Raw genomic sequence first — 27376 nt, forward strand, 5'->3', positions numbered from 1 at the left:
TTTTTTTTTTTTTTTTTTTGAGAATGAAATGTTTCCCATCATAGTGGATTCTTAAGCACGTTCTCCACGTATGCGGCGTGCTAGCTGGATGTCTTTTGGCATAATTGTTACACGTTTGGCATGGATAGCACACAGGTTGGTGTCTTCAAAAAGGCCAACCAGATAGGCCTCACTTGCCTCCTGCAAAGCACCGATAGCTGCGCTCTGGAAGCGCAGATCTGTTTTAAAGTCCTGAGCAATTTCTCGCACCAGACGCTGGAAGGGAAGTTTGCGAATCAGAAGTTCAGTGGACTTCTGATAACGTCTAATTTCACGAAGCACCACAGTACCAGGCCTGTAGCGATGAGGTTTCTTCACCCCTCCAGTAGAGGGCGCACTCTTGCGAGCGGCTTTTGTAGCCAGTTGCTTCCTGGGTGCTTTACCACCGGTCGATTTGCGGGCAGTCTGCTTTGTAGGAGCCATGGTACACAGACCTCCTTACTTACCCCCCTGAGATCTCCTTCGGCTGGAGCTCGGCGAGCGAAAGGCGGCGCTGGCGTTAGAGAGCGACGGTGGCGCGGCGGCGGCTGTGAACACCGCCATACTCAATTGTTTTTACATGTATTTAATCTCAAAACAGTCCTTATACAGTAGTGTTATACTCTGGTACATAAATCTCCATGTTACTTGTGAGGAAATGGAGGTGGGAGCAGCTGATGCAGCTTTCCCCAAGCCACACCAGTACGAAGTGGCAGAACAGGTCATGTCAGGCTTCAGAGCACGTGCATTTGTTCTCCCTTAAGAGAAGGTCAGCTCCACAGCCCCGTTCAACTGTTAGGAATGTTTCTCACCACTTTACAGCAGTGTAGGCGTATCAGTTAATCACTGTCATAATAATGCTGAGTAACTCCCAGCCACAAAACCCCAGTGACACGTGACTGTAATCGCTTAGCATAGGAGTCTCGATCAGCTGGTCCTGCTTGGGCTTGGCTGGATCAGTTCACCTTTGGGCCAGCAAGAGCTCTGCAGCGTCTTTGCTGTTCTTGCCTACATATCTGGGGTCAGCTGGCTGTAGATTGATCTAGAATGGCCTCAGCTGGAATGACTGGGACAACTAGCTCTGCTCCACATGTCTTGCATCTTCCACCCTGAAAATTCTATTCTGAAGGCAGTAGGAAGGTGCAAGGGCAAGCAAAGATGGCCACACGGCACCTTTCAAGCCTCTGCTGACTTCAGGTCTGCTTAGACCCCACCACCAAAAGCAGTCACATAGCCAGCCAGAGTCAGGGCTGGGAAAGATAGACTTTGCCTCATTAGTGAAGGGAACTGCAAGTCACATGACAAATGGAGTGGCTGCAGAGTGTGAAGGATGGAGCTATGAATGCCATCCCTCCACTACAGTAGGTCAGCACCAGTAATTTACTAACACTCAGTAATTACCAAGAGCCTTCTGTGTGCCTGCTTCATCTTCTGGCTTCTCGCTTGCCAGCTCTCTGCATTGTTCTCTAATTTAATGGATAATGTTGGTCATTCGATTTTTCACTTCCAAACCTTTTCCCAGTACCATCCCTTCTGCCTGGAGTGGTTTTCCTTCTTCCTGAGCCTGACTCCCTCCTGCTTCTCCTTTGGACATCACTTTCTTGAGGAAACAGTTGTTGATGGCAACCTCAGGCTTACCTACAGGCCTTTGTTAATGCAGTGGTGGTAATAATGACTATGTGATACAGTAATTATCATTTTATAACATCTTTATTGAGATATAATTAACCATAGTGTAACATTTACCCATTAAAAATAGACAGTTTAATGTTTTTGGTATATGCCCAGGGCTGTGTGTAGCACAATCTAAGTTTCAACCATTTTCATCAACCTAAAAAGAAATCTTATACCCACTAGCTGTCACTCCCCATTCTCTCCCGCATCCCAGCCCTTGGCAACCACTGATTTACTCTCTAGATTTGTCTATTCTGGGCATTTTGTTTAAATGGATCATGTTACATGTAGTCTTTTATAAGTGTCTTCTTTCACTTACAGTGTTTTCAAGGTTCATCCATGTACATCCATCTATGTTAATATGTATCAGTATGTCATTCCTTTGTACTGTGGAATAATATTCTATTGTATGACTATATCACATTTTATTCATTCACTAGTTGACATTTGCGTTCTTTTCCACTTTTGCACTATTCTGAATAATGCTGCTGTGAACATTCATGGACAGGTTTTTCTGTGGACATATGTTTTCATTTCTTTTGGATATATGTGTAGGAGTGCAACTGCTGATCATATGGCAATTCCATATTTAACCGTACGAGGAACTGCGAGCCTGTTCCAAAACCATCCTGCCAGCAGTATATGAGGATTCCAGTTTCTCCATTCTTACTGACAGTTATCATCATTTGTCTTTTTATTTAGGCCTCCTAACGGGTATGGAGTGGTATCTCATTGTGGTTTTGATTTTTATTTCCCTAAAGGCTAATGATATTGAGCATCTTTTCATATGCTTATTATCCATTTGTATATCTTCTTTGGAGGAAGGTCCACTCAGATCCTTTATTCATTTTTGAATTGAGTTTATCTTTCTATTATTGACTTTTAAGAGTTTTTGGGCCAGGTGCAGTGGCTCACACATATAAAACCAGCACTTTGAGAGACCAAAGCAGGAAGATCACTTGAACCCAGGAGTTTGAAACCAGCCTGGGCAACATGGCAAGATCCCTTCTCTACAAAAAGTTTAAAAATAAACCAGGCATGGTGTTGTGCATCTGTGGCCCCAGCTACTTGGGAGGCTGAGCTGAGAGGGTCACTTGAGCCCAGGGGTTTTGAGGCTACAGTGAGCCAGGATCATGCCATTGCACTCCAGCCTGGGCAACAACAGAGTGAGACCCTGTCTCGAAAGGAAAAAAAAAAAAGAAACAAAACAGGGCTGGGCATGGTGGCTCACGTCTATAATCCCAGCACTTTGGGAGGCTGAGGCAGGAGAATTGGTTGAGCCCAGGAGTTCAAGACAAGTCAGGGTGATGTGATGAGACCCTCACTCACTACAAAAAATTAAAAAACTAAATAAATAATTAGGTAGGTACGGTGATACATGCCTGTAGTTCCAGCTACTCAGGAGGCTGAGGTGGGGGGATCACTTGAGACCAAGAAGTCGAGGCTGCAGTGAGCCATGATCTTGCCCCTGCACTGCAGTTTGGGCAACAGAGCAAGACCCTGTCTCCAAAAAACAAAGAGTTTTTCTATATTCTGGATACAAGTTGCTCATCAAATCTGTGATTTACAGATATTTACTTCCATCTTCCATATTTACAAATGTATCTCCCGTCTCCATTTTGTGGGTTGCCTTTTCACTTTCCTAATGGTATCATTTGCAGCACCAAACTTTTTACTTTGGATACACTAAGTCCAATTTCTCATATTCTTTCATTGCTTGTGCCTTTGGTGTCATAGCTAAGAAACCCCTGTCTACTTCAAGGGCACTGCTTACCCATTTAGGTCTGTGACCCATTTCAAATTAATTTTTCGAACGGTATAGTATAGTAACTATCTTTTATGCATATTTTCTCTACCAAACTGTGATCTTGAAAGTAAGGACTGTTTTTTGTTTTGTTTTGTTTGTTTGTTTTTTGAATGGGGGTCTCATTAGATTGCCAAGGTGGAACTCCCGGGCTCAAGGGACCCTCCTGCCTCAAACTTCTGAGTAGCTGAGACTACAAACACATGCTACCATGCCCAGAAGGGTGGTTTTTAAAGTTATCTTTGATAGCACCTAGCTCAGTATACAAACTAGGAGCTTTGCAAATGTTTATCAAACAATGTGTGCTTGGCCCCTAAAAAGCTGCATTTAATGAGTTGTGTTTCCATATTCTCTATCAGCCTGCGTCAGAGGACATCAGGCTCACATTCTGTGAAGTTTGCTGCTTTATTTACTGCTAGTATGGACTTGAGGATATTATCCATTCTTTCATGTAACAAATATTTCTTGAATGTTCTTTTAAGTGCCAGGCTCTGTGCTGGTCTTGTGGGGTGTTTCTGCAGCATCCTCTTCGTGAGGCCCTTCTGTCCGCCATCACTTCCAGAGCCTCTCTTGTGCAACTGGTTTGTTTTTATGTTTTATATCGAATTGTACGGCTCATTATATTTTCTCTTTGACCTTGTCTGCCAGAAAGTTTTAATGTTGTCTCTAAAGAATGGTTAGGAGCGCATGCCATTCATTTTTGTATTACTCTCCCTCATGGTTTTGTGTTGTCATTCCTCTTTTTATTCTATTTTCTTTACATGCTTGGCATTCTTTTCTTTTTTCTTTTAAAATTTATGTATATATTATCAAAGGTACCTCAAATATTTGTTTTAGAACAACACTGAGGTTTAATAAAAAAGATAAGAAAACAAGTTTTTTTCTAATTGAGAAAAAGTGTTTGTAGTTATGTCAATAAACTGTAATATAGCAGATACAGTTGTATATAGCCTATTTGTTTGTTTTAGGCTAAGTTTGAAAGAAAAAGGTTCAGGAGATCATTCTGTCTTCCATGCAGTCAGAAACAAGCTCGTGATAGCTAACCTGTTTAGCATTGTGAGGCAGCTATGGCATTCAGCAGTGGTTAGTACAAACAGAAGATGAACTCATGTAGTATTTTCGCTGCCTGAGCTATATTCGTGTGTATGTGCGCGTGTGTTTATAATACTTTGTGCTTCTTGATACTTGAACTCCCTTAGGTACTTGTTGCCAACTAGGTTCTTATGCCTCAGCATAACCTTGTGGTTGCACATAATCTCCCAGCCAAAGGGATGGATCCCAGGTGAGATCATTGGCTCAGACTAGGAGCACAGGATAGGTGAGAAATAAGACTGGCTTGGCTGCCAGCAGCAAGGCATGCAAATTCACATTGGTCCTGGTAGAACCGAACCAGGTGGAACACAGGATTCTTAAGTAGAATAGGCATGGTGGTCACCTCAGTCACAGCAATGACCCAAGAAATTCAGGATCAATAAGGTTGCAGCTAAGAAGATGTGGGAAGAACTGGTTCCCATGTTAAAGGGAATGTTACTGAGCTGTTGTTCAGTTTTTGCCACCTAAGAACAGTTGTCCTGTGCCAAAATCAACCTTATCCCTGCTGTAGGATTCAGAAATCTTAAAGGACCTTGACTGGTTAGCAAATCTGCCTTTAAAAAACATTGAGGGTCGGGCGCGGTGGCTCAAGCCTGTAATCCCAGCACTTTGGGAGGCCGAGACGGGCGGATCACGAGGTCAGGAGATCGAGACCATCCTGGCTAACACGGTGAAACCCCGTCTCTACTAAAGAAATACAAAACTTAGCCGGGCGATGTGGCGGGCGCCTGTAGTCCCAGCTACTTGGGAGGCTGAGGCGAGAGAATGGCGTAAACCCGGGAGGAGGAGCTTGCAGTGAGCTGAGATCCGGCCACTGCACTCCAGCCTGGGAGACAGAGCAAGACTCCGTCTCAAAAAAAATAAAAATAAAAATAAAAAACATTGAGAACCTTGGTGTCTAAGGCTGAAGGAGTAGTGGCCTCTTAAATTGATAGAGCTTTTGGCCTGAAGGCCATGATTTCCTATGGAATCCATGTAGGTTGACTTTAGTGTCCTTTTTGACAGAGAAGAACTCGAGTTTCTATAGCTGAACTGTATTCCTCAGTGACCTATGCATGCTCTAAGCCTAAGCAGGAAGTTCAGGCTGTAGGTAATCTGATAGGAAGTAAAAAATTACAAGTTTCCCTAAAGCAAATGTGAAGTTAGGATTTCATTAAGCCATCATTGATAATAGTGAGATTTTAAACTAGAAAATATTTGTTTCCTTTAAGTATTGCTTTGATTCACGTTTAAATTAATTATTAGAAATATTAACATAGGGAATGTTTTACTTATAAATGACTGGTATTTATAAGCATGTGCCCCACCCAAACTGCTTGCTACCATTGAATAGATGATACTTCAAAACAAACATCAAACCTTTAGAGAATGTGTAGATTCAGAAGTTTCAAAACCAGCAACTACATAAGAAGTTGACAGAGAGGGTTGGGTGTCAAGTGGTGCTGTACCAAACCCTCCAGGGGAATGGTAACTAGCATTGACTCCAAAGAGGTTTCCATTTCTCTTTGTCACACTGCCTGAAATTCTGGCAGGTATCTCAACCCAAATGCCTTTAATGACCAGCAAGAGGATTACATTTATATTTATAACCGCAAACAAAAACTATTGGCCTTGCCAACTAAAACATGTGTACAGACTCCTTGTAGATTATAGAATCATTTAGGCTGGAGAGTGAAGTGTGAATACTTCTGGGCACATCAGAGTGGTTCTTCAGGGTGCATTACTGTAATCAGGTGCACATAGTGGGTAGGATGTGGCTGTCTGGTGTGACTTGATGTCCCAGGCTTGGCTGGGGGGCATAGCCTGCCACAGGGCACCACCAGCTTGGGAGTGTATGTTCCACTGAACTTGAGTCATTGTTTAAGCTATGACGCCGTCACAATTCTAGCCTTTCAGTCTCTTTTGTTAAAAAGTATATTTTGCCATTTATTTAAGTACTTTCTAAATGTTTTTAGATCTCAAAGACGGAATTAGATTGGTTCCTTCAAGATTTGGAAAGAGAAATTAAAAAATGGCAGCAGGAAAAACAAGAAATCCAAGAAAGACTAAAATCACTGAAGAAGAAAATTAAAAAAGTTTCAAATGCCAGTGAAATGTAAGTAATGATATGAAAGGCAGTAATTTTTAATTTTTAAAAAATTGTGACTTTGGTTATTTTTCACATTTGATATAATTTTTAAACTATATCAAGTAAGTAAAAAATGATCTACTGTTTTCAGTGTTTGTCTCATTTTAAAAGTATTCATTGAGTAATTATCTCACCTAAATTTTTTTCTAAACTTAACATTTTTTCAGATAAATTATATAAAAGTGAGAGTAGCATGGAACTGAGAATCCCCAAGGAACTGACTTCCTTGCGGTTTGAACACCATCCCTTTCTCTGGCCCTCTTTTTTCTTATCAGCAAAACATGGGGGCTGGTCTAAAAATCTAAGGTTCCTTTCAAAAGCAAGATTCTGTGATGATTATTTTATTTATAATTACTTTTATCCTGAATCTATAAATTATTAAAATTTGTCTTGTAGTGTGAACGATTTGATAACATGCATGGATCCTAAGAATGATTGTCAGGTGGACCAAGAGTGTGTTTTAAGATTCTCTATGATCCGACCCTAACCTCCCTCTGCTCTAAACAGTGATAGGTCAAATTCTTCAGCTTGTTTTCTACCACTGTGTAAGAAAACACCCAAAAGTCAGTGTCTTGGTTAGCAGCCATTGTATTTGCTCACGGTCCTGCAATCTGGGCTGAGTTCAGCTGGGCCATTCTTCTGCTGGTCTTGCCAGGAGTCCTTGTGTGGCTGAATTTAGCTGGGTGGTGACTGGGGCTGGCCTCAGCTGGGATGCTGGGGTGGCTTGGTCTCACTTTTCTGTGTAGCCTCTCTGTGATTTTGATTTATGTGGTCTTTCCATGTGATCTCTATTATGATAGCCAGCCTTCTTACGTGGTGGCCAAGGACTTCAAATGGTGCAGAAGTGGGAGCCACTAGGCCTCCTGAAGGTTCAGGCCCAGAACTGTCATAGCATCATCTCTGCTACCTTTTATTGCTTAAAACAAGTCATAGGCTTGGTCCAGATTCAAGGGCACGAATAATGGGAGGCCGGGTTCGTTGGGGGGCCACGCTACACATTCATCTTTCAAAGGCTTTTGTATTTTTCCATGCCGCATGCCATACGATAAGATGACTTTCATTACGAGTCTTGTTAGTATTGCATTTAGGCAGTTTTTAGGCAGTCCTCAAACAATGAGGAAGAGTAAAGCACTGCCTCAGAATTGTCACTCCCTGTGTCATGTCATTTTGATGATCAAAGTAGCTTCACTAGTAGAACACACTAATGGAAACGATAATGTCTGTAAAGGTTTTTATCTCTAATATTTGAACCTGACCAGTCTTGGTCATTTTGTTACTAAAAAATGTGGAAATACTTATATTTAACATACTTTTTATGTTCAATTCAGACATACTGTCAAACTAGACAAGGTAACTAGAGGCTGTTATGATAAGAATTTTTTTTTCTGTACTTGCATAAAAGTTAATTTCTGCTGAAGAATAAACTTTTTATTGTTGACTTTTTTCCATTTTATTAATAGATTTCTTTACCTTTCCTGTCACAATTTAAAGATAAACCATAGGCTTCTAAGTTTTTTGCTTTTTTTTTTTTTTTTTAGATAGAGTTTTGCTTTTGTCACCCAGCCTGGAGTGTAGTGGTGCAGTCTCAGCTCACTGCAACCTCTGCTTCCCGTGTTCAAGCAATTCTCCTGCCTCAGCCTCCCAAGTAGCTGGGATTACAGGTGCCCACCGCTATGCCTGACTAATTTTTATTTATTTATTTATTTTTTAAGTAGAGATGGAGTTTCACCATGTTGACCAGGCTGGTCTCGAACTCCTGACCTCAGATGATCCACCTGTCTTGGCCTCCCAAAGTGCTGGGATTACAGGCATGAGCCACTGCACCTGGCCTACTTTTTACATTTTCCATATAAATGCTTTAAAGCTCAATTTTTCTATTTAGATTTTAAGTAACATCTTTAAACTTTTTGGATCTCTTTCTCAGAGATGCACAAAGGGCATGAAAAAATGATTTCCTGGATGTTTCTGTGCTCTTGATCACACTTAGTATTCATTAAGAAATGACTAGAATGTAGAGCTCGTGATTGGTAGTGACACAAACCACAGGCGGCTATGAAAGAAGGCAGGGCTTCCATGAGATTGTTACCCAGTATTTGTCTATTTAGAGGAGGGAGGAAGTGTTTTACAAAAGAAGTAAAATAATAGTTAAACTGGCTTGTATTAGAAACAAGCGGCTTTAGTAAACAGAGATGACTGCAAAGGTATCTCACGGTAGCATGAAAGAAGAGGCAGAACCCGCCTTGTGCAGGGCATGGCTCAAGAATCGGGGATTCACACACTTGTTTTGAAGGATTATCAGTGTGTGTGTGTGTGTGCGCGCGCGTGCGCGCACCCGCATGTGTGCATGAATGCTTGTTTTGACTTTAAGTTCTGTTTTAAAGAGTAGAAGGCTGTTTTCATTTTGAATGAGAATCCACATCATCTCATTTTCAATAAGAATCACTGGTCACACTGATGATGATGCCACAGTACCTGTGTTCTCTGTCTCCTGTGGAAACCATCTTGAGCTGCACATCTTAGAGTGAGATAGGGTGATTTACCTGTAAGCATATGACTTAGAGTGAAGAAAAAGGTGATCTGGAAGGAAAATTTCCCAAAAGGGAAATGACCTCAAATTATTTTCCTATTTAGAAGATACTAAAAAGGAAACAAGATGTAAAAAAATATATATTACAAAATCAAGAAATGTTTGTAAGGATAAGGATAGAATTTACTGTGTGGGAGTCCTGTTAAAATTTTTTTTCAAAATTAATTAAAATTTGGTGATTATGCTTTTATAGGTATACCCAGAAAATGATGGAAAGGAAAAGGAACATGAATTACATCTGGATCAGTCCCTTGAAATCAGGCAAATTAAGCTTAAATTTATTTTAATATCTTTTAATACTTATCATGCCAGGGGTACAAGCACAGTAGACTTTGAAATATATTGTTGCTTGTCTATTTCTTTTAAATAATTATGTTTCTGTTTTCTTTATTTCTATTTCTGTTGCATTTTAAAATTAATTTATAAATATTCTTTGAATATTTAAATATTTTATTTTACAAGACTTCCTGCATTGTCAATATAGAAATACTGAATTTATTGCTGTCAATAACTTTTTTTGGATTAACTTGAAACTAAAAACATGTTTTAAAAACTTTTCTTTTGTGTTACTTGGAATATTCGTCTCCACTGTAGGCTGGTAGTTTGTTGCTCTTATTGCTCTATAATTATAGGTTCATTAAATTTTTATTATGACTCTATGCAAAGTTTCCCTTTAACCCTTGCTTGCTAATGGAAATAATATGTTTTCACATACTGGTAACTGTATGTTCAACGATAAGCAGTTGTATTCTGCTTTTCTCACTGAGTATTGTTTCATATGCACATTTCTATCCTTTTTTGAATAATTTTGTACAGATTTCTTTTTCCCTTTGGGTTCTGTCCTTGTAATATGTGTCAAAACAGAATTTCTGGCTCAAAGGATAGGGAATGTTTTATAAAGCTTATTTTTAAACTGTATTTATTTATTTATTTTTTGAGACGGGGTCTTGCTCTGTCACCCAGGCTGGAGTGCAGTAGCGTGGTCATGGCTCACTGCAGACTCCATCTCCCAGCTCAAGCAGTTCTCTCGCCTCAGCCTCCCAAGTAGCTGGGACTAGCGGCACGCACCACCATTGTATTTTTTGTAGATACAGGGTTTTGCCATGCTGCCTAGGCTGGTCTTGAACTCCTGGGCCCAAGCGATCCACCTGCCTCAGCCTCCCAAAGTACTGGAATTACAGGCCTAAGCCACTGTGCCTGGTCTATATAGTTTATTAATGTCACCAGATTGTACTCCACCTACCCTCATAAAATGGTGAACTGGAACAGTGCCCTCACCTGATTCTTAGCATGCCCATCTAATGTGCACTTCCATTTCATATCTGCCTTTGATCACTTGAAAAGCACAAAGAGCACATTTGAGTCTGTGTGTTGTACAGTAAAATATGAGATGAGAAACTGCTCTGGAAGATGTAGCTGAGGCTGTGGTGGTGCGGTTTCAGAGTTCATCCAGCCTGAAGCCTTTGTCATCTCACTGTGAAATTTTGTTCAAAAAGGTTTTTTTTTTCCTTCAATATTTGTAGCAACACACTTACAAATGAGAAAATGAAAATAGAAGAGTGTATAAAGAAAGGGAAAGAGGATTATGAAGAGAGTCATCAGAGAGCTGTGGCTGCAGAGGTGAGTCCATGACACTTAGTGACCACTATGGCATTTGTCATTTGTTTTTGTGTTTCTTAAATGACATATGAGGCATAACAGACATTACTGAAAAGTGTGGTGCATAAAGGATATCCTGTCACCCATAGTATATCCTCCCTAAAATGACCACTCTTTTTCCTTGCCTATAGCCTTGTAATGTTTTACCGGTATGCTTGTGGTGTTACTTAAATGCACTCATAGTGTACACCAAATTTGGTAACCTGCTGTCCTTATTTACCATTATAATTCGGTCATTTCCTATATTATACACTTCAAATACTTTCATCATATGTACTCAAGTGATGTACCATGAAGTAGCCAACTATATTTGCCAATACTTGGAAAGGAACTTGAAAATAATCCACGTATTAGGAGTACACTCCTCCCGCCCCTAGAAGAATATATAGCAATGTCAGTACACTGTTTGAGAAAACTACTGAGATGAAAATCAGAATAATGACATCTGACTGTATTTTATTTAGTTCCCGAAACATGATTCTCTGTTTCTCTAGCTGAGAAACAAATGATATTTATTGGCATATGTGTCTGTGATTATTCTGGTAAAATAAGAAAAGGCTTAGTTTATACAGTCTGCAAAAATTAGGCTTTTCAATTAAGAATTGACTATGCACCTGCTTCTAAGGAGCGGGAAGGAAAAAGAGCCAAAGTATGAATACTCTGTGGGTCCTACACCTGCATCCGTACTCCTGAGCTTGTTTAATTCACACCACCATTTGGTAAGCAGGTTTGCCTGGTGGGCCCTGTCAAGTTTACTGACACCTGGATTAAAAGGCTATTTGATGGATCATTTGGACCACAAGACCATTCTACATTTCCTGCAGTGATTCTCACAAAAATGGCCAGTTGGCTTGTGGAGAAGCCACAGAGAGCCTAAAATCTTAAAAGCATACCCCAAAGGCTTTTGATGCCCTTGCTGAGAACAGCTTCTCTGAGGCTTTTCTATTGCAGAGGATGCAGCCTTTATTAAGGGTTATTCTGCTGCAGGACCATAGGTAATGCACACTGGTGTGCACATGCAGTTAACCTGGCTCTGTGCTTATATATAGCTTAAGCAGAAAACCATGTACAGTTATTCATATCTGCAAAAAGAATCATGGAAGGTATGCATTTGTAATGTCATTTTGTTACTCTGTTTTCAAATCTCAAGTCTAATTCATGTTCCCCTATGATATAATCAAGTTCTGGTGATTCTGTCATCATGCTTCATTTAAGGAGAAATGGGAAAGTGGCTTGGAATGTTTAAGTTTTAACCTTTAAAATAGTTTCAGGCTGTCATTTGTAAAATATTTGTATGTCCTCTAATCTACTGACAGGTATCCGTACTTGAAAACTGGAAGGAGAGTGAAGTGTGTAAGCTACAGATCATGGAGTCACAAGCAGAAGCCTATCTGAAGAAGCTGGAGCTGATTAGCTGGTAATGCAGTTTCGTGGGTGTTCTTAGCACGTCATTTAGAAGATAAAGCTAGGACCATTTGAGAGAAACATTATTTTGTATTAGGACCATTTTATTTTTAATAGTTATATAATTGATACATGTTCAGTTGTAGAAAAGTTAAGACATACAAACAAAAATAAAAATCATTCATAATTCTAAATGGCGATATAGCATTTCTATTTTGAAATACATGAAGTGTTTGAAAAAATGAAAATTTGTGAATTATTTTTACTAAATAGTATATAGGAAATTTCTTTTCATATTGGTAATTACATTTCTCCAACCTGATTTTGAAAGGTTGGGTAGTATTTGAGCATAGAAACATGTCATGATTTATCAAACACTGCTGTGCTGGGACAGTGAAGTTGTTTGTGAATTTGTGTTAATATAAGCCACCCTGCAGTGAGCATCCTTATAGTTAAATCTTTATGCACATTATTAGTCATTTCCATGCAGTAAAATTTTGGAATGAAGATCACATTTTCAAGTCTTTCAAAATTTTTTGCCAAGTTGCTTTCCTAATAACTATTATTTAACAGTCTGTATGACAGCATGTGAGAATGTTACTACAAAGTATATTCACACGTTAAATTTTTTTCAACTCTCCACATAATCTCCACCTGTTTTTGTTTGTTTGTTTTTTTGAGACGGAGTCTCGCTCCGTCACCCAGGCTGGAGTGCACTGGCGCGATCTTGGCTCACTGCAAGCTCCGCCTCCTGGGTTCACGCCATTCTCCTGCCTCAGCCTCCCAAGTAGCTGAGACTACAGGTGCCTGCCACCACTCCTGGCTAATTTTTTGTATTTTTAGTAGAGACAGGGTTTCACCATGTTAGACAGGATGGGTCTCGATACCCTGACCTCGTGATCCGCCTCCCAAAATGCTGGGATTACAGGCATGAGCCACTGCGCTGGGCTGGCCTTGTTTGTTTTTAAGATAAGGCTTGCCTGGGATTTCTAGAGGATCTTCTTCTAATACTTAGCACTTCTCTATGTGGGATTACTTTTCATTGAGTCCTTTTATCGTGTTCTATACACAGGTTTTGCATTTTTAATCCCAGGATTTTGATCCTTCCTGGTGCTTGCCTTTTGATTCAAATTTCAAACCCTCAGCATTGAACCAGAGATGTGTGAATCACGGACGAACAGTTTTAGTGTATAGTTCTTCTTCTTAATTTTCTTTTTTCCTCTTTCTTTCTTTTTTTTTGTTGGAGTCTTGCTCTGTCATGCAGGCTGGAGTGCAGTGGCGTGATCTCGGCTCACTGCAACCTCTACCTCCTGGGTTCAAGTGATTTTCCTGCCTCCTGAGTAGCTGGGATTATAGGCGCCCACGGCACGCCAGGCTGATTTTTGTATTTTTAGTAGAGACAGGGTTTCACCATGTTGGCCAGGCTGGTCTCTGATTCCTGACCTGGTGATCCGCCTGCCTAGGCCTCCTGAAGTGCTGGGATTACAGGTGTGAGCCACCACGCCCGGCCCCTTCTTCATTTTCAAGATTTAATTTTTTTCATTAGAAAACTTTTCTGATTAAAAGTAAACTAATATGCTGATTTAGAATACAGGACTAGTACAGCTGAGGTTGAGACCAAGTGGTGGTCAACCGCCTGTACTAAGCACCCGCCATAGGCTGCATTGCAGCTCATCTGGGAAACAAAGATAATCTCAGACTCATTTCATCTAATAGTATCAACTCTTCCAATAAACCATAGAATATACAAAGATTCTTTCTTCAGGATGCCATGCTAACTCTGCCTCCTCCACCAAAGTATAGAAACATAGAAAAGGGGTAAAAAGAGGCCAGGCGCGGTGGCTCATGCCTATAATCCCAGCACTTTGGGAGGCCGAGGCGGGCGGATCACGAGGTCAGGAGATCGAGACCATCCTGGCTAACACAGTAAAACCCCGTCTGTACTAAAAGTACAAAAAATTTAACTGGGCATGGTGGCTTGTGCCTGTAGTCCCAGCTACTCGGGAGACTGAGGCAGGAGAATGGCATGAACCCAGGAGGTGGAGCCACTGCACTCCAGCCTGGGCAACAGTACAGACGCTGGTTTTAATATTAAACATAAAGATGTTAAATGAAGAGTGGTCACACTTTTAAATTTGGGAAAAGAATTTAAAATTCAGGAGACTTTCCCTCTGCCCTTCAATTTTAGAGTTTTTGTTATATTAATAATTAAAATTTTCTAAAGTGTCTCTAGTGGCAAATTTACAAGATAAGCAATCTTTAAAAATAGTTGGGTTTTTTTGTGTGTATGTGATCATGTTAAATGTATCTTTCTCTCATGTTTAGATGTTTATTTGACCATAAGTGCTTTTAATTTTTTAGATTTCTAAAGCAGTTTTATATTATACTTTTTCAGTGATCCTGCAGCATATCCTGACATGGAGTCTGATATATGTTCATGGGAATTGTTTCTTTCTAATGTTACAAAAGAAATTGAGAAAGCAAAGGTAAGTTGTAAAAAACATCTTTTAATCCCATCAAAATCTTTATGATAGTTATAATTCTCAGGAGGCTAGTGTCATATTGAAACTATTTCTTTTTTATCTATTATTGTCAATAATTTTTTTTGTTGAAAGTATTATGAGCTTTTCATGGAAGCAATGGTTTTGTTTTTTATTTTTTATAATTTGTTTTGAGACGGAGTTTCACTCTTGTTGCCCAGGCTGGAGTGCCATGGTGTGATCTTGGCTCACTGCAACCTCCACTTTCCAGGTTCAAGTGATTCTCCTGCCTCAGCCCCTGAAGTAGCTGGGATTACAGGCATGTGCCACCATGCCCGGCTAATTTTGTTTTTTAGTAGAGACAGGGTTTTTCCATGTTGGTCAGGCTGGTCTCCAACTCCTGACCTCAGGTGATCTGCCCGCCTCGGCCTCCCAAAGTGCTGGGATTACAGGCGTGAGCCACCGTGCCCAGCCGAAAGTAATTGTATTGTCTTAATTAACCATCTTGACCTCTGCCTTGATTGGTAAGATTAGAGGAGTTATGTTTGAAAAGGCTTTGGAGCATTTGGATTAATGAGGTCTTATTTTGAATTTCCTTACAAGACAGTTATGTTTCATTTATAACGTATAGGAAGAAACAAAGTATTAATTGACAATTGTGGTTTTCCCACACTTCACTTTCTACTCACAGTCTCAGTTTGAAGAACAAATTAAGGCAATTAAAAATGGTTCTCGTCTCAGTGAACTTTCTAAAGTGCAGATTTCCGAGCTTTCATTTCCTGCCTGTAACACGGTAAGTCTAACACATCTTTTTTTTAAAAAAAACCATAATTCATTTGTTAACTAGCCAAAGTAGTTATTTGTTGTTGTTCCCTAGGAGTGAGGATGAGATTGGTTAATAATTGCCTTAATGTTTCATTATTGGTGCTACTGATGAACCTTTTAAGCTGTATAACATTCTTATATAAAATAGATCAGTCTTTCTGCATCTGTATGAGGAATGGACTGAGGTGAATACACCATTGCTACCTTTCTATCACTCTTCTGTACCTTGGCCTGTCTTCTGTCTTTTCTGTGTGTGTGTGTGTGTTATATATGTATTCTTTGAATGACTAATCCAGGAGTAGCAGGTGCCTGTGATTCAAGCAGGACCCTATCACCACCTCAGATTATACTCTTATTCCTAGATATTTGGGGCATAAGACCAAAATCTAAAAATTAAGAGGTTTCCTCCTCAAATACAGAATAAAAGCTGCTATGCCTGAGACATACAGGGCTTTGTTGGTCTGGCACATCATATTTTACTACTTGTTTGAGGTATTTGCCAAATCTTGTGAATAACAGTGAATAATCTTGTCTTTTTATTTTAATATGCACAGCACAGAAAAGAAAAGCATTAATTGCATTTTGTGGACTTTACAACATGGCTAAACCCACATTTCTTAGATTTGGACACAGATAGATGCTTAGTAAATACTAAATTGAAATGAATTAGGCCCAGAGGAGATCAGACCATAGGAATTTAAAGTTAGATCTTGTGAGAAAACTTAGGTAAAAAAGAAAAAATTAAAGGAGGACTGTATATGAGAGTTGAAAGATGTTAAGTTCCAGAATGTTGTGACAGGACAGTGAAATCTTCTGGTTCCTAAAGACAGAGGAGACTCTCTCCCAGCACCTGACTTGCACCCTCCCACTATTGCCAGATCTTTGCCTGGGCTGTTCCCGGCCTGGACCACCATCCCTGCTCTGCATCCTGCCTTCCCCTGAAACCCCATCAGGGGCTGCCCTCTTTTGGCCTCCCACTGTGGCCCTTCTCTCACGTGCATTAGATCTCAGCCTGGCCTTGAATGTCTCTTTCTCACCAGTACCTTGCACAGTAAACATCCAAACTTACTGTGAATTCATCTGAAAAAAAAAAAAAAAAAATTAAGTGTGGAAAAAGTGTGACCACCCTAAACTGAGTAAAATATTCTGTTGAGATCCAGTTTTTTCTCTCCATTGAATGTGCAATTTTAGTTAGAATTACACTAAAGGGCACTTATCATTTATCATTTTTCTAAGTTCGTATAACAACAGATATACAGAGAGAAAACATTGGCTCTCAATAGGATGTTTTACTATTAGTTTGTAATCCTAGCTTATGTTATTTTATAAATACTCAAAAAAAATTTCATATCCCAAATTCTGGGAACTCTTATTGTGCCAGGAGCTTTGGTAATAAATGTGCCTAAAAATTATTTACTTTGTATCTCATTTCTCCCTCATTCATTCATTGGGTAATTAGTGGTGATAAAGATTGTGGGCTGTGCCCTCAAAGTGCACATGGACTTGGGGAAAGACAGACTTTAAACCCATCACTACCTGCAGCAGAGTGAGGTTTCTCATGGCAGAATGCTGGAGCAGCGTGAATTAGGGGCCACTAACCTAATCTAGAAGTGTGGCCTCAGCGGAAGATTCCCAGTTGGAAGTCTCTCAGAGACGGAGATCTGCAATAGGAACTTACCAGACAAAGGAGTGGGAGGGGTGTGTTTGGACGGTCAGAGTTCCAGATGGAACACACAGTGCACCTGGAGCCTAGAGAGATAGGGAATACACTCCTTTCATGCTGTAATAGAAGCCCAGTATGACGCAGGAGCAGAACCAGGGGAGCCTTCTTCTGTAAGCTGTGTTACAGCAGTTTGGACACTTCTAGCTTCATTAGACCAGACAGGATAGGTCTCAAATAAGGGAACAGCAGCAGAACAGGAGTCCCTCCTTCTTCATGGCTTCGCTTTCCATGGTTTCAGTTATCTGCAGTCAACCGCAGTTAGAAAATACTCAATGGAAAATTCCAGAAATACATAATTCGTAAGTTTTAAATTGCGCACTGTTTTGAGTAGCATGATGAAATCTGGAATCTCACATGGTCACACCAGGGACGTGCCTCCTCCCTTTGTCCAGTGTTTTCATGCTGTTGCTACTCCCTGCCTGTGAGCCACTTAGAAGCTGATTTGGTGACCAGATGAACTTCTCACGTTACCCCAGTGCCTGTGTTCAAGTCACCCCTATTTTACTTCATAATAGCCCCAAAGCATGGGAGTAATGATGCTGATCATTCAGATATGCCATAGAGAAGCAATATAGTGCTTCCTTTAAGTGAAAAGCTGAAAGTTCTCAAAATAATAAAGAAAGAGAAAAGATCGTATCCTGAGGTTGCTAAGATCTATGGTCAGAACAAATCTACCCATGAAATTGTGAAGAAGGAAAAAGAAATGTGTGCATAGGATACATAGGGTTCAGTACTGTTTGCGACCTCAAACATTCACTGGGGGTCTCAGAATGTATCCCTGAGGATTACAGGGAGCTACTGTGCTTTTTGAAGATGAGCTTGCCACTAATGTGGGGGAGTGTTGGGGAGGGGCTTGAGTGATTTCCAGTTGTTCGATTATCAGCTTATTGCCATCATCCTGTCCTGGATGGGGCGTGGCAGTGGGGGTAGAGGGAAGAGAACAGATGTGAGAGGTGATTAGGGGTACATTTACAGGCGCCATTGCTGCTCAGGAGACCAGGCCCCATGTGTCCACGTGGAAGTCGAGGGTGAGTCTCTGGGGAGGTTGAGGCTGGTTTCCAACACATTGACTTTGAGTTGTCTTGGAATCACCCAAGTGGATTTGCAGATTTGGATCTCAGGAAAATATTCTAGACTGCAAACTTAATATTCTAGACTGCACACTTTTAAAAAGATTCGGCCTCAGGCAGCCGCATGGGGAGGAGCGTCAGCACTGCAGGCATGGACGGAGGCCTGAGAGCTGCCAAGAGAGACGGCAGGGAAGAGGAGGCAGCCTGCTGGGACGGAGACAGCTCTGAGGAGTGTGGTGGCCGTGATGCTGCATCTGTCAGCTACAGGGTTTAGCTCGGAAGGGGAGAAGTGTAACCAGGTAGAGGCTGAAGGAGGGCCAGGAGGCAGGCGAAATTTTCATCTTACAGAGAAAATAGTGACTTACAGAGATAATTATTTAGAAGTCTGAACCCTCCTACTCTTCTTCTAATAACTAACAAGTTATTATCAAGAATTCTTTTAAAACGAAAATACTTAATTCATGGTATCAGGTTTCCTGTGCACGGAGCCTCTGGGCTGTATTATTGTATTTATTCATCGACCTTTGCCCTTGGGCGTTTCGTCCTCTTAATTCAAGGGAAGCCCTAAGTGATCCTGGTGTGGTGTGTTCCTCACAGGTTCGTTCCGAGTTACTCCCTGAGTCTTCAGGCCATGATGACCAAGGGCTTGTGACTTCTGCAAGCGACGTGACTGGAAACCATGCAGCACTTCACAGGGATCCCAGTGTGTTCTCTGCCGGCGATTCCCCAGGGGAGGCTCCTTCTGCGCTGTTGCCAGGGCCACCCCCTGGTCAGCCTGAAGCCGCCCAGCTGCCAGGGCCAAAAAGGGCAGCTCTGTCAGAACGAAGCCCTGTGGCTGATCGGAAGCAGCCTGTTCTTCCAGGACATGCTGCGCGTTCAAGTCAGTCTCCAAAAAAGCCGTTCAATAGTATTATTGAGCACCTGTCAGTGGTATTCCCGTGTTACAACAGGTATGAACAGAAAATGTCTGTGACTGTGTTCAGTACTTTATTGAACTGAGGTTTCCTGATCAGATAAAACCAATTAGGTGTTAACATGAAAAGGGTTGCATAATTGTTTTGCTCAGAAAGACAGGTGCTACCTTTCTTTCTTTTTGTAAATACAGAGATAAGTATTTTCAAATAAATTGGTGGGTTTTTTTTGTTTTTTGTTTTTTTTTTTGAGACAGAGTCTCACTCTGTCGCCTAGGCTGGAGTGCTATGGCATGATCTTGGCTCCCTGCAACCTCTCCCTCCCAGGTTCAAGTGATTCTCCTGCCTCAGCCTCCTGAGAAGCTGGGATTATAGGCATGCACCACTAAGTCTGACTAATTTTTATATTTTTAGTACAGGTGGGGTTTTACCATGTTGGCCAGGCTGGTCTCGAACTCCTGACCTCAAGTGATTCACCCACCTTGGCCTCCCAAAGTGCTGGGGTTACAGGTATGAGACACTACACCCAGCCTCAAATAAATTTTTTTTTTTTTTTTTTTGAGACGGAGTCTTGCTCTGTCACCCAGACTGGAGTGCAGTGGCCGGATCTCGGCTCACTGCAAGCTCTGCCTCCCGAGTTTACGCCATTCTCCTGCCTCAGCCTCCCGAGTAGCTGGGACTACAGGCGCCCGCCACCTTGCCCGGCTAGTTTTTTGTATTTTTTAGTAGAGACGGGGTTTCACCGTGTTAGCCAGGATGGTCTCGATCTCCTGACCTCGTGATCCGCCCGTCTCGGCCTCCCAAAGTGCTGGGATTACAGGCTTGAGCCACCGCGCCCGGCCCTCAAATAAATTTTTTAATGTGCATATGTAAATTGAAAACATTGACCACTGGGTAATTAACACTCATCGGAACCCATGACAATTTGCTAAGATTTTGATGAGACCAATAGCATTGTCTAAAACTAGTGTTATAGAATCAATAAATGAACTGCAAAACAATAATTTTGCATCATTTGGGGGGACAAAATTACATTTAGCAAAGAAGGCAGCAGCAACTTATACCTTGTTAGATAAGACCTCTGATTTGTTAGAGTGTGAGGTTGAAGACTGGATGGAATTCCATAGTGAATGGGGCATGTGGACATGTTAACAAGGGGTCCTTGTGAATGTGGGAAAAAGCTGCCCTTAACTGAGTGAGCAAGAGCTGTAAATAGGGTTGGGATGACGGCAGGCTCTTCAGTAGCATTTCTGCCTCCACCTCTGGTTTCTGCTGTTCAGGTTGGTGCAAGGGGGGCAGAGTTGCCTCTTGTCTCAGCTGTGAGAGATGATGACATAGAGGCAGTGTCTCTGAAGTGCAGCTCGGAACAAAAGACTCTACACTCAGGAATGACCTTTGGCATCTGCCCGATTATTTCAGTTTCTGAGACAGTGTTAATTAGAAGCTTCAGAACTGAAATTTGTAACAGTGGAGCAGTTAAAATATGATTAGCCAGCAGGCAAGGTGGCTCACGCCAGGCTGAGGCAGGTGGATCACCTGAGGTTGGGAGTTCGGGACCAGCCTGGCCAACATGGTGAAATCCCATCTCTTCTTAAAAAATAAAAAATACAAAACTCGCTTGAACCCAAGAGACAGAGGTTGCGGTGAGCAGGGATTATGCCACTGCACTCTAGCCTGGGTAACAGAGTGAGACTGTGTCTCAAAAAAAAAAAAAAAAAAAAAAAATAGCTCTGCTTTTTAGATACAGTTATGGTTGTTATTAGTATTCAAATTAATTTTGTGTGCATTTGTCTTTGTGTCTTTGGGTTGGGCTGTTGGATTAATATTGGTGTGTAATATTGCTTAGCAGTAAGGAACTTTCTGTTGTCACTTAACACTCACTCTCCCTTTCAGCACCGAGCTTGCTGGTTTTATTAAAAAAGTGCGAAGCAAAAACAAGAACTCACTCTCAGGATTGAGTATTGATGAAATTGTCCAAAGAGTGACAGAACACATTCTAGACGGACAGAAAAAGAAAAAGGTATTTTATCCAGATGTTCCACTTCATCCTTACTTATTTATAAAATATGAAAAGTGTTTTAAAAAAAAAAAAAGCTTCAAACCAAAACCTAGAGAACAATGTACTAAAGACAGAAGATGGTCAAGTTGTTGGATAACTGACCTTTGCTTCCCTCTTGTCCCCCGCCCCGCCCCACACCCCTCTTACCTTCACAGCCAAACCCAGGAAAGGGCAAGAGGACTTACGAGCCCAGCTCTGCCGCCCCCGTGGCCAGGCCCTCCCCGGGCCCACCCTCGGCAGCTGTTGCACCATCACCCAAAACCAAGGGGCAGAAAGCAGAAGATGTCTCTGTGAAGGTTGTATGTATAACTGTATAGTTTTGTTTTTTAATGAAAAACAAGAAGCAAACAATTTTTAATCCATGATTTAGCCCCATTCATTTCTAGACCAAATTTGATCCTAACATTAGAAACTGAATTGCAGTGTACTTGAATGTGTCCAGTTAGAGCAGTCAGTGAACGGCCGAGGTCATGGTCTCTGCTCTGACACCTTGGGTGCCCAGCATGGAGAGAAGCCACTGCACATGAGTGACAAGGGTTCTGACCACTGTGGGGGATCTGGGCCTTCTCTCTCTTGCTCTTGTTTTGCTGCAGATGGTCAAATACATGAACTCTGTACATCCAGTGTGGTATTTTGAACAGTTGGGGAAATAATTTTTGAATAATTTTCTTCTGTGTAACCATGGCTTTGGAATTGCACAGATTGGTTCCATCACTTATTAGCAATGAGCCCACGTCCCGCTGCTTGCCCAGGCTGTGGCCTGGATCAAATGCTGCTGTAGAATGACTGGGTCAGCTGTGTGCTCCAGAGAGCCTACTTGCTGTCCTTGGCCTCTTCCTCTAGTGCCTGAGAAGGGATGCTGGAATGGGCTACACTTGCCTGGAATTCTGTGTAGTGATTTAAGTTGTTTATTTTCCTTTTACACAGTAAGAATGTTTACATTTACATAGAACATTTCATAAAATACTACAATAGCTATGATCTGAATTGATAAGGCAATATAATTAATTTATAATAAGGAAACTGAGGACAGAGCGCTCACATAGCTTGCCAGTGTTCACTTGACTGTTTGAAGACCGGAGGTAGCTCAGAGTGGGCCTTTGGACTTGTGTGTGCCCCATGTAATTCATCCTCACCACCGGGACTGGCTGACGTTGGAACCATGCAGTAGGGACCTCAGGGGTGGCTGCAAGAGGGCCTCTCACCTGTGTGGCTCGGGGCTGGGGGCTCTGGACGGAATTCTGGTGTCAAGCAGACACCAGAATTTTTCTCTTTGTCCATCTCTGGTGTCAGAGTATAACCAACATCCACAGGAGGAGAGTTACAGGCCCCATAATCTCAGCAGGGAGCCAGCGGTAGGAGATTGCACAGAGAGTACTGGTTTGCTAACTTGAGTCGGCATTGAGTCTTTTGTAAACTTAGGTTTTTATTCCTCCCATACGTTTTCACTTTCCACTACCCTTTGGAAACCTTCCACACCGCACACACTCAGCTCCAGAGGGTCTCGGCCCCACCCACACCCAAGTGAGGGAGCTTCTGAGCATGTAGGGCATTCCTGCAAGACCTGGCTAGAGTCCCTCCTCTCCCGGGGGTTTCCCTGATGGGTCACGTGCACTGTGGTTCTTCACCCAGGCAGAATCCCCAGTCACATGTGGGTGTACATGGGCACAAGTCAGTGTGTTGTGTGGCCACACCCACCCCAAGATAGACCGTGAGCTCGTGATCTCCTGGAGAAGAGTTCCCTTTTTCTTCATGATGGATGTTTGTAGTAATGAAGATACAAAAGCTGACTTAGTGAAACTTCACCAAATTGTATGAGAAAGAAAAAATGTATTCAAGCTGGGACCTAATTTGATAACCATAGTTTGTTAAAAGTATTAATTTTTAAATTACAAAGTATTACATACTCACAATAGAAAATACAAATAAAAGGGCATTTAAAACCCACCCTGTAATCAGTATTACCACTTTGATATATATTTTTCTAAACTCTTGAATGCATTTATATGTGAATTAGTCGAAACTGAATATGCTGGTCATACTTTGTTCTCTGAGGGGCTGGATTTTTTGGTTGTTTTCCTTTTTTTTTTTTTATTGTGGTTGTCCTTTTTTTCTTTTACTTAGAAATATACTGTGCCCATCTTTTCTAGGAAACAGAAAACTGTCAAGTTAAGTGTATGTTTTTTTCAAACTAAACCTGGCTCCGAGCTTTGCACTGGGCATTGGAGAGGCCTTCACTGGCTCTTCCCCGGTCTGGCACTTCCTCTTCTTCCCTGACCCTCGAGTCATGGGCAGCAGTGGAGGGGCATGAACCCTCCTTCTGCAGCATCTGTCCCATCTCCTCCTGGGCCAAGTCATGCCTTGGGAGAGACAGCAAAACCCTGGACAGCAGTTCAAGGTCTTTTCAGTCCTCGGGTGGTGCGCCCAGTACTACTCCCTGAACTTGATCCCACTACCAGGGCTGCCCACATTCGCCCGCTCCCTCAGCAGGGGATTTTAGAGCATGAGTTTGGGCTAGGTTTTCCACCACCTGCTAAGGACCCAGATGGGACTCATTTTGTGCCTTCAAGGTGCTCAGAGTTAAGAGGCAGTGAGCTAGAATAGAAGTTAATGATGCAGGATAGGGTAAGTGCTGTGAGAACTGTGCCTGGAGTCCCAGGCGACACTCCGGTCTGCTCTCACATCGAAAGCACTGTCTGTGCTCACCAGACTGTGAGCTGCTGAGGCCGGAGCCCTCCATTCATCTCTGCGTCCAGCACCCCACACCGTCCCTGCCCATGGATGTTTGCCGGATGAGCCATCCGTTTGTTTTGTTTTGATTTGCACAAGTAATCCATGCTCATAGAAACTAGAAAATAGTAAAGAAAAAGATTAAATCTCCCTTACCCTGAGGCAACCACTGTTAACTGTCTAGGCATGTATGTATACACGCAGCCTCTTTATTAAAAAGTGAGTTATGTATGATACATGCTGTCTTGCTAGCTGCTTTCATTCAACAGGCTTTTGGGGCCAGCTTTCTATGTCAGGGATTATGGGCTTCCGTCATGATTTCCCTTTTGGCTACACAATAGTCCATTGTGTGGATGTGTTGGAATTTACCACCCTCAACTGTTAGATGATTAGATGAATGATTAATTCACACCATGCCATGTGATTATCCCATACTGTACTTTAGGTATGGTCATCTTCACCTGGGAATCTTTTAGCCACATAAAACAGTTTTTTCTCTGAGGCAATTAGAACTTTAAAAGTATACTTTTCTTTTGTATTTTATATTTTTTCTTAAGAAACGCTACTAAAAAGTAAGTTGTTTCCTCAGACTGTTTAGCTGTAATTGTGAATAATTTGCCACCCTTTGTGGCAGAAGATGTTTGAAGGAAGAACTCTTGTCATAAAAACAGCTGTCGTTATTCTGTATTATTCAGGTGTGTTTGTTTCCACAGGCACCAGGTGCAAGTTCCTGTGAAATATGCCACGAGGTGTTCAAATCAAAAAACGTGTGTGTGCTCAAATGTGGGCACAAGTATCACAAAGGGGTAAGAGCTCTTTTTGGCCATCCTTACAGCAGGCATTGGGACCATCAAGTATTTTCAAAATAAGAAAGGAATTGTTTTCTAGTCATCAGTATTTATTGTGCTGTCAAACCATTTTCTTTGCAAACCTCCATGTCATTGTTCAGTGCCTCCCTGTCCACACACTAGCGCTGCCGGAGGGGCAGCTCCGCAGACTGTCCTTTCCATCCCGTGTGGGGAGAGGGGAACGGCAGCTCCAGCCACTTGTTGCTGAGATTCGAAGCAGTATTGGTTCCTTGAAAGGTGATTTCTTACACACTTGACTAAACGGAGAAAGAGTGAAACCATTTTTTTGACTTAGTGTAGTATATGAAGTCAAGTTAACATTTTAGAGGAGAAAAACTAAACCTAGCTGAGTCCCTTCTGCCTGACCTGGGGACAGTCCTGCTCGTACCATTCTGGGATCTGTGTGTGAACTGTCATGGTGTTCTAGGTACCGTGAGCATTTGTGTGCACCCCTGCTGCTGGGTTAGAACAGATCAGGTCTCTGCCATGGGGATGTACTAATCCCTTGGAACGGGATCAATACAGCATACTCACTGAAAGGAATTGAGACCACTTGCCGAGTCTCTTTGGTGTGGTGTGCCTCCTTTGGGTACAGGGTCTTCTGTCCGGGCCGGCTGACTGTCCACAGCCTCTGCAGTGTGGGCAGCAGCAGCAGGAGGATGGCATGCAGGCTGGAGGGCTGTTCCAGAGCCCAGGGCCAAGGCCAGGCCAGGGGATGGGCTAAGAGTGAGTGGTCGGTCCTAGGGCCGAGAATGTCAGGCTCTGGAATTTGGTGCAGCTGACGTGGAAGAGCCGAGACTAGAACCGGGGCTTAGGGCAAGGCCACCCCGAGGCCAGGTAGGAGGCCCAGAGCGTTCAGGATCTGACCCTGAGGTGGGATGGTTTGCAGCTGGGACTTCGTCCACACTCTGGCCTGAGCGGGCGTTGGTGTCCCTGAGTATTGGGCAGCTCCAGGCCCAAGAGACCAAGGGCAAGTGAGCCACGCCTGCCAAAGAGCCCAGCAGCACAGGGGAGCTAGGCTTCCTCATGGTCCTGAAGGCATCTTCTGATTTTGTTTTCTCCTTTTCAGTGCTTTAAGCAGTGGCTTAAAGGGCAGAGCGCTTGCCCGGCCTGCCAGGGTCGTGATCTCCTGTCAGAAGAGTAGCCTGCACTTCTGGAAGAGGCTGGCCCGGTGAGAATCAGGAGCCGCCTTCCTGCTCCTCTAGGTAGTCACACTTCACTAAAGCGTCATCCACCAGTACTGGTGTTGAATCGGAATGACAATTTCCTGCCGCCCCGGCGTAAAAAACAAACATTTGAAGACCCTTGTGCATTGTGTCACAAAGCTAAATACATGGAAATCGTTAATATCGTTGAGAATAAGTAATTTCCCCACTCTGAGTGAATACTTTGATGACGGCCAAGCAGTGGCTAATAAAATGACGGCTACCGCACTCGTGGGTCGCTGGGGCTGCGCGGGGCTCTTTGAGGTGGGTGGCTTCTTTTGGAAAGTACTGTGAGCGCCTCAAAGCGCAGTATTCTAGTGATAAGAATTCTTCACATGTCCAAGCACCCCACGTTTGTTCCCCTTTTGTGTTTGAAAAACCTTTTCTAGTAGCTCCGCAAGAGAGATGATACGACTTTTAAATTTTTTACAAGAGTCTGTATTCCTGAAAATATGCCTATATTTTCTTCAAAGATTCTGCATTTTAAGAATGGGCTTTTCAATGTGTTCTTTGTTCCACTGGATACTTGGAGTCATGAGTTTATGAGCTGATTTGGTCACCTTCCTCTGCCTTTATTCACCATGAGTTCTGATGTCTTAGTCACTTAGTTCGTAGAAGCTCACGCCTTAGTTTGAAACATTCTCCACGGTGGTCCCCAAAACATTGTCTGCATATTCATAAGAATTGAGCGCTGTGGGTGTTAACGTGCATAAGGATCAGTTTGCAGCAGCAAGTACGAAAGGAGAGGAGGAACATCGTCAAATGAGTGTGTTTTGTACATAACTTCAGATACTTGTGAACATGCCTTATATATGTCCAACTGTCAGAATAAAGAACATTCTAAAACGAGAAGTTCACTGTCATTCTTGTCCATTCTTAATTTAAAAAATGCATTCTCCTGGAAAACTTAGGACATGTATGTAATGCTAACATTTTAAGAGTGCTTTCATCAGGAAAGAACAGCCACGCCACGCTGTGTCTGAGGAGTCTGACCAGGGATCTCAGGGCGTTTTAGGGCCTGGGCCAGAACTTTCCTTTGTGCCTGCATAAGATCGACTACTTCAATGTGTGAATGGCTCACACAGAGATGACAGAGTTTACTTCTTACGGCCACATTAAGAGAGTTTTCATGTGCATACGTACAAAGATGTTGAAGATC

The 27376-nt window shown here is 42.2% G+C and overlaps 2 protein-coding genes and 1 long non-coding RNA gene across 3 annotated transcripts in view; 1 reads left to right on the forward strand and 2 right to left on the reverse strand.

The window, feature by feature from the left end:
- Window positions 1-572, reverse strand: LOC108543823 (histone H3.3-like). The gene has a single exon (XM_017894620.1). It carries the CDS (start codon window positions 460-462, stop codon window positions 52-54), a length of 411 nt encoding a protein of 136 aa, XP_017750109.1. The 5' UTR covers window positions 463-572; the 3' UTR covers window positions 1-51.
- The window catches only part of TTC3 (tetratricopeptide repeat domain 3), a 132831-nt gene extending 106125 nt beyond the window's left edge, over window positions 1-26706 (forward strand). Inside the window, 13 exon segments of the mRNA XM_017894623.1 lie at window positions 6544-6683; window positions 7159-7169; window positions 9507-9564; window positions 10827-10923; window positions 12279-12379; window positions 14762-14852; window positions 15538-15639; window positions 19062-19414; window positions 21269-21395; window positions 21590-21730; window positions 24878-24970; window positions 26082-26159; window positions 26162-26706. Coding sequence (XP_017750112.1) covers window positions 6544-6683; window positions 7159-7169; window positions 9507-9564; window positions 10827-10923; window positions 12279-12379; window positions 14762-14852; window positions 15538-15639; window positions 19062-19414; window positions 21269-21395; window positions 21590-21730; window positions 24878-24970; window positions 26082-26159; window positions 26162-26221 — 1452 coding nt within the window. The 3' untranslated portion in view covers window positions 26222-26706.
- LOC108543827 (uncharacterized) lies at window positions 11394-19054 on the reverse strand. Its single transcript, XR_001889676.1, has 2 exons — window positions 17208-19054; window positions 11394-12427 (listed from the first exon to the last, which is right to left on the reverse strand). It is a non-coding gene; the product is annotated as an uncharacterized LOC108543827 (long non-coding RNA).
- Window positions 26707-27376: the final 670 nt, after the last annotated feature.

Source organism: Rhinopithecus bieti, unplaced genomic scaffold (assembly GCF_001698545.2).
Source record: "Rhinopithecus bieti isolate Rb0 unplaced genomic scaffold, ASM169854v2 scaffold_25394, whole genome shotgun sequence".
Classification (NCBI taxonomy): Eukaryota; Metazoa; Chordata; class Mammalia; order Primates; family Cercopithecidae; genus Rhinopithecus; species Rhinopithecus bieti.